This window comes from Osmerus mordax, chromosome 9 (genome assembly GCF_038355195.1).
Source record: "Osmerus mordax isolate fOsmMor3 chromosome 9, fOsmMor3.pri, whole genome shotgun sequence".
NCBI lineage: Eukaryota > Metazoa > Chordata > Actinopteri > Osmeriformes > Osmeridae > Osmerus > Osmerus mordax.
This window is the reverse complement of record NC_090058.1, coordinates 6,092,680-6,099,405: the sequence shown is the minus strand read 5'-3', so window position 1 is coordinate 6,099,405 and position 6,726 is coordinate 6,092,680. Positions and strand designations below refer to the sequence as shown.

At 44.7% G+C, this 6,726-nt stretch overlaps 2 protein-coding genes across 4 annotated transcripts; one reads left to right on the top strand and one right to left on the bottom strand.

Annotated features, from left to right (window-relative positions):
• ptafr (platelet-activating factor receptor) lies at positions 1 to 3,928 on the top strand. 2 transcript variants are annotated; one of them, XR_010877416.1, is made up of 3 exons: positions 1 to 162; positions 899 to 2,204; positions 3,647 to 3,928. XR_010877416.1 is itself a non-coding variant. In XM_067243498.1 (2 exons), exons 1-2 carry the CDS (start codon positions 160 to 162, stop codon positions 2,141 to 2,143), a joined length of 1,248 nt encoding a protein of 415 aa, XP_067099599.1. In that variant the 5' UTR covers positions 1 to 159; the 3' UTR covers positions 2,144 to 2,617. The 2 variants fall into 2 exon arrangements, 1 of the variants encoding a protein (XP_067099599.1); XM_067243498.1 differs by lacking the exon at positions 3,647 to 3,928 and having other exon boundaries at positions 899 to 2,617.
• Positions 3,504 to 5,969, bottom strand: LOC136949257 (uncharacterized). Of its 2 annotated transcripts, XM_067243500.1 has the most exons (6): positions 5,879 to 5,969; positions 5,139 to 5,396; positions 4,556 to 4,852; positions 4,183 to 4,317; positions 3,997 to 4,051; positions 3,504 to 3,779 (listed from the first exon to the last, which is right to left on the bottom strand). In XM_067243500.1, exons 1-6 carry the CDS (start codon positions 5,946 to 5,948, stop codon positions 3,650 to 3,652), a joined length of 945 nt encoding a protein of 314 aa, XP_067099601.1. In that variant the 5' UTR covers positions 5,949 to 5,969; the 3' UTR covers positions 3,504 to 3,649. The 2 variants fall into 2 exon arrangements, with proteins under 2 accessions (XP_067099601.1, XP_067099602.1); XM_067243501.1 differs by lacking the exon at positions 4,183 to 4,317.
• Positions 5,970 to 6,726: the final 757 nt, after the last annotated feature.

Sequence of the window (6,726 nt, the reverse complement as noted above, 5' to 3'; positions counted from 1 at the left end):
TGACGTTTACAAATAGTTATTTCGCTTTTGTGTAGCCAGGGCATAATTGTAGTTTTTCAAGCCTAACCTACAGCCTGTTTGCAGTAGAAATTGAGATACAATTTGAGATTTTAAATTTATTTTTCAACTGATAGCTCTTGAGAGTACTAGAGGACTATAATGGTAAGTAGGCTGCCTACATTTTGAACATGTTAACTTGTCTCTGCCTATTTGTTATCATACCATCCCATCATTTTATATTGTCTTTTTATATTTGTGATCTGTTCATTGTGTAAGGGGAAAATATGTGGTTAGAATCTGTCCACTCATGAGAGAAAACGGCTGTCCGGTTATTTAAGGTGACTAGCCACACATCTGTCTATGTTGACTTACCCCTATCTTTATCACACTTGACTGGATTTGCTTTATATAAATAATATCAGACATTTACCAATGGCTAAATAGTGACTTGTGGTGAAATTGGCTAGGTGGTGGCCAGTAGCTTTTTATTTTTGCACAATAGAGGAAGGACGTTTTTATCCAAAGCGACTTCCAAGAGAGAGCTTTACAAAAAGTGCATAGGTCAATGATCATAAACAACGAGATAGCCACAAAAAACATTGCAGGAAGCCAAAACATGAGCATACACTGTGATAAGCAACCAAGTGCCAATGGGAAGAAACATAAGACCAAGTAGTTAAACAAAGTTACAAATTAACAACATGAACCTAAAAAATGCAAGAGTGTACCTGTAGGAAACCAAGCAACAATAATAGAATCTACAGCGAGTACAAGTACTTAACTCAGTTACAACTAACCAACAAGTGCAACACACATACACACACATACAAATACACATACACACACTTCTAATATGAGTGTACATTAACATATTTAATATTGTATTGCCCTCTCTCAGAGTGTCGACTCTCAGGAGCTCCCCACAGAGCCATCAGTGCAGACTACGGGCAGGATGGAGACAAACACAAGCCTGGACATCACCACAACATTCTACAACTCCTCTGTCACCCAAGGAAACAGAACCTTCCTGGACTCTGAGTTCCGCTACATGCTGTTTCCTGTGTTTTATGGCATAGTGTTCATCCTTGGCCTGCTAGCCAATTGTTATGCGCTGTTCATACTGCGGAGGCTACGCCAGTCCAAGACCATGAGCGAGATCCGCATCTACATGATCAACCTGACCATGGCCGACCTTCTCTTTGTCTGTGCTCTGCCCTTCTGGATTGGTTACTACAGTCGTCATGGTGACTGGATCTACTCTGACTTCATGTGCCGAGTGGCGGGCTTGCTGTTCTTCATCAACACTTACTGCTCCATCCTCTTCCTCGCCGCCATCAGCGTCAACCGCTATTGGGCCATCAGCCGGCCGCTGGCCGCCGCTTCCACTGAACACCGGTGCCGTGGCATCATCGTATCGACGCTCTTGTGGGGGGTGACCCTGGCCATGTCGATCCAGTACCTGGTGTCCCCAGGCCTGCAGGTAGACAAGGACAACGTGTCTCGCTGTTTTGAGGGCTACACCCATGAGGAAGATGACGACAAAAGGGTTATTGCTACAACCCACATCCTGATCATCGCTCTCTTCTTCCTTGTCTTCCTGCTGGTGGTGATCTGTAACGTTCTGATCGCCCACGCCCTCCTGGCACAGTCCCCCAGCCAGCCTGCTGTCTCGTCCTGCAGGTCTAGGGGTGATCCTGGAGCGTCCATGAGGGCGTCCCGTCGCCCCCGCGGGGTGAAGCGGCAGGCGCTGCAGATGCTGTGTGCGGTTTTGGGGGTGTTTGTGCTGTGCTTCCTTCCCCACCATGTGGTCCAGCTGCCCTGGGTGCTGGCAGTGCTGGAGATCAGGGAGGGATGGGGCAGCCAGGGGTGGGGGGACAACACCAAGCAGTACCTCAACGACCTCCACCAGGTCACCCTTCTCCTCATGGGCCTGAACTGCATTCTAGACCCTGTAGTCTACTGCTTTGCCACCAATAAATTCCGTTCTTACATCAAAGCCCACCTGAGGAAGATGAGGAAAGGGGATGCTTGCTCCCAAACAGGCACTACCCAGATGTCCATGGACAACAAGAACCAGAGCCAGAGGCATGGTGAACACCTGCAACTCCAGGGTTACACAGCCAACATGGCTGACGAGAGCTGAAATAAAGTTGCTTTATCTATAAGTCACTTCTTGGAAGTGTATTTTTTGGGTGGACACACTGGTGAGATGACATTCCAAAGCAGTGTTTCCTTGTCCCAATATTATTCTAATCTATTGGTTACTGTAAATAGTGCAGTGGAGTGCATCGCTGAGGTCGGATGTCAGAAAAGGACATTGCAAACCTGTGAAAGCTAGGAACATGAGGAAGTACTTTCGTTTAGCAACAGTCCCTAGCCTGAACTGATTTTGTAATCACTCTACTCCCTGTGCTGTATATACATTTAGCAGACGCGCTTATCCAGACTTACAGTAAGTACAGGGACATTCCCCCTGAGGCAAGCAGGGTGAAGTGCCTTGCCCAAGGACACAACATCATTTGGCACAGCCGGGAATTGAACCGGTAACCTTCAGATTACTAGCCCGACTCCCTAACCACTCAGCCAGCTGACTCACCTACCACATATACTCATACGACATAACTGTGGTTATACACCCAGGGTGTCGTCCACCCAGGGTGTCCTAGCCTCGGTGTTGAGGAGGTTTTGCTGCACTGTGCATTTGATAGGCATGATCAGGGGCGCCGTAATGGGGGGGGGGGGGGAGGGGGGGTTAGGGGGTATGATTAGGATGGGATTAGGATGATTCTAAGAGCCCTGGTCAGATGGGGGCCCAGCAGAACCCCGTACTTTCCTGCATGATTTAGATTTTGGGGCCCGCAGTACAAATTAGCCAGGGGGCTCAGACACCCGAGTGACACCTCCTGGACATTATACATTACATTGCTTCATGTAGCAGACACTTTTATTCAAAGCCACATACAAAAAGTGAATTTAGGAAGAGCAGCAGATAATCAGATTAAAGAGTAGAAAGCATGTTTCAAATATATATGTGATATATAAGTGCAGCAACACCATATCTCAAATACAGTACAATATACCCCAAAAGATCAGTTGTGAAAGAAACCCATCTGAGTGTGGTCCTGTGCTATAATAATGCAGAAGCTACAGTTGTATTTGTTACTTTAAAGAGAGAGGCACACGCATAAACCACAAGCTATAGCTGTCGGCAATGACAATTTCATAAAAAAATGTGCAAGTTCATAAAAAAGTTGATAATATTGAGATAATATGTGTTGATGTCATATGTGTATGTTTCTGTAGATTATGACAAATTTATCATTTGCATCGCACATCTGTGAAAAAAAAAAGTTTTGGCCACTAGCAACAACGTTTTTGTATACATAAATTTCATATGACTCCTCCAATTCACTCCTCTCCCTCCTCCCTCCTCCCTCTCCCCTCTCCCTCCCCCCTCTCCCCTCTCCCTCCTCCCTGTCCCTCCTCCCTCTCCCCTGTCCCTGCTCCCCCTCTCCCTCTTCCCCTCTCCCTTCTCCCCCTCTCCCTCCCCCCTCCCCCTCCCCCCCACCCCCTCTCCTTCCTCTCCATAACCTCGATTCACACTGTGTCCCTCTTCCTCTCTCTTCTACATTCCATGCTCCCTCAGTCTTCAGTCCAGGGTGTCGTAGATCTCCTCTACAATTGTCTGGTCAGTGTTGAGGTCACAGTAGGCCTTGCCGATGGTTTCAGAGTTCATATAGACCTCCCCCACCTCGACAGCAGGTTTTTGGGCACTCCTCCTAGTGGACAGAATATGTATGGCTTCACACTCTTGCATGGACAGTACAGATTTCATGTGCTGCTTTGGGTAATATTGTCTTATAGTGCTATTTCCTAACCGCATAACTTACACAATTTGTACATATTTCATGAATAGTTATTTCTCAGACTGAATGATTAAATTAATCTACAAATTAATCAGTTTATCAATAAACCAATCAATGACACTGCACTTACTTTGGTGATTTATTTGTGATTTTTTTGTGATTACTTTGGTGAGGTACAGCAGTCTCTGTAAAAAAACAAAAAAAACAAGATACATTTGAATCCCACTCACATTCCTTGATCAACATTATGGTGTGAATGTAGGCCTACTGAAGTCCTGCCAGATTTAGCCAGAAGCATTGTCAAATGTTCTCTGACCTTTGCTTCTGACCAGATCCTGGAGAGTAGCTGTCTCGTTGGTCCTCAGTCTCAACATCCTCAGAAACAGAAGGGCCAATAGGAGCAATGCCAACAGAGCCAGTGTCAGCCCTGCCACAGCTACATAGTAACTGACTGAGAGAGTCACACACAACACATTTTACAAGTAGACAGGCATTGTTACTGTACATTCACACTGAAAAGAATGGGAACACTCACTACCAAATTCAAACAAATAAGTTTCAGGGGGGAAGTACAGCAGTTGGCCTTCCGCAAATTCACACCAGCAAGTGTATGCATTAGCATACTGTTTGTCCTTAAGCGAGACAGTTGGGAATATAGAATGGTAGAAAGGAAGTTGAGATGAACCCACTGGTTATTGGCAGGGAGATGAGGACGCTGTATTCCGGGCTGATTTTCTCCTGGTAGATGGCAGAAGTGTTGCTGTTGACCTGGCAGCGGTACGCCCCAGTCTGGCTGGACCTGGTGAGAGTCAGCCCCCTGCCCCTGCCCACCTCCTCCCACACGTCCTGCACCCCCTTCCGCTTCCACACCCAAGACAGAGGCCTGATACTGGAGTCGTTTTGGCTACACTTGAGGCTGACTTCATGACCTTCCAATATGGTTGGCGTAACTGGGTCTGCAGTCACCCACACAGGAGGGAGTAACTCTGGCGAAAAAGGGGGTGGGAAGGGAGTAGATGGGCGAAGGTGTGTGTGTATGTGATGGGGGGGGGGGGGGTGAGTAGGTAGGGTAAGTTGCGTTGGAGGAGGGTAAAGGAGAGGGTAGATGGGAGGGAGGGGGCAAGTTCATAGATGAGTTGTACCGCAAACAGTTATCACACACCTACATTTTCTGGTATTATGTTATCATCATACTGCAAATAGTCCAACCCAGACAACCATGCAGGACAGTAGAAGAATCAAGGAAGAATCCAAGAGAAAACGATCGCTTACCTACGACAGTCAACGTTACAGGCTGTCCTACCAACCGCAAGGATTTGTTCTCGTAAGCACACTGGTACTGCCCTGTGTCGTTAAGGGTAGCGCTGTGCAGAGTGAAGGGGTTGCCTTGAACAAGTGTTTTTTTCTGGTTTACGCGTCTCCAGGTTTGGTTAAAGCCTTGTAGGGGGCAGGACATTGTGAACGGTTCACCCACCAAGACAGCATGAGCCACGACCGTGTAGTTAGTGTCCAGTGAAGACTCGGCAGAGACTAAAACATGAAAGGAAATCACAAGGTGTCAGTCAAAACAATCTGGCAAATAATCTAGTCAACACACTATCTCTCCAAATATCCTGAAAAAACATTATTGCATACACATTCCATATATTCATTGTAGATAGCAAATATATACATGAATTTAATGTGTATCTGAATCGACTGTTTCTTGTTCATGTATGTAGTATACCATATGAGAGATGGGGAAAACCCTAGTGTCTCAGCTTATCATCTTCCCAAACTTGCTCAGTTGGAGGGATAACCTTTGTTTTAAACACTAATAGGCCAACTGAGCAAGTGTGATCAAGTCTGTTTCAGATTAATCACAATTCACATTTTAAAACCGACTTAACTTTAAACTCTAATCCACTGTTTGTAGAATACAATTTGATAACATTTGTATTCTGTAGTTAATTTGAATCTCACAGACGGTAAAAAAAGTACATTTAAACAAATTATGAGTCTGTGCAGTTTACCTTCAGTGCTAAGCCAGGAGAGCAGTAGACACCCCAGCAGCAGGTACATGTTGTGTGCCTGAGCTCCCATGAACCATCAGTTGAGACAAACTCTCCCTAAATGCCCAGTGTTGACCAGGTCTACCTGTTGTATAGTGGAGGAAGCTTAAGATAGAAAATAAATTGACAGGAACTTTCAACTTCCCTTATCGACAAGCCTGCGTCATAAAGATGCAATACATTTGTTGTTCAGAAAAATTATTTATTGAATAGTTACTTATCATACATAGTAGTTTATATGTAAAAGACTTTCAAATCCTTTCGGCATTTTCATTTGTTCAAACCATGTTTGAACAAAGACTGAGAATGTATAGTACAATACAAATTTAGGATGTTGCAGATACTGTGGTGAGAAAGTGATGGTAAATTCCCCCAAAGTTTCTCTTCGTGTCTGTGTTTGTACACACGTGTGTGTGTGTGTAGGGGTAGGTGGTAATAACAAAAACAAACAAAAACAAACAAAAAATATTTAAGTATTTTCTTTTACAAAATTCGTAAAATATTTGAGTTAGACTGACACTGAAATATAAATTAATTGCAGGGGACAGTTCTGAGAGACTCGGATAATTGCTGTACTTTACATATGAATACATATTATGCTTATCATCATAATGTCGCTGTTATTGTACTCATACTGTTTTATTCTTACACGGACATTTCGGCAATGTGAAAGTCTTCCTCTGTGCCTTGAAAGCCCATCGAAGAATTGAACAGAAAATGAGAAAGGGAGAGATTGAGAGGGGATGTTAGAAAGTGAGGAATAAAAGAGAAGTAGATACATGGTCATTCTCATCTCCCTTGCAGCTGAG

Coding starts and splice junctions, on each gene's coding strand:
- LOC136949257 (XM_067243500.1), bottom strand. CDS start 5,948: ATGGGAGCTCAGGCACACAACATGTACCTGCTGCTGGGGTGTCTACTG. Junction 4,318..4,555: donor CATCTCCCTGCCAATAACCA/GTGGGTTCATCT, acceptor TGACTCTCTCAG/TCAGTTACTATGTAGCTGTG. Junction 4,052..4,182: donor GGATCTGGTCAGAAGCAAAG/GTCAGAGAACAT, acceptor GTTTTTTTACAG/AGACTGCTGTACCTCACCAA.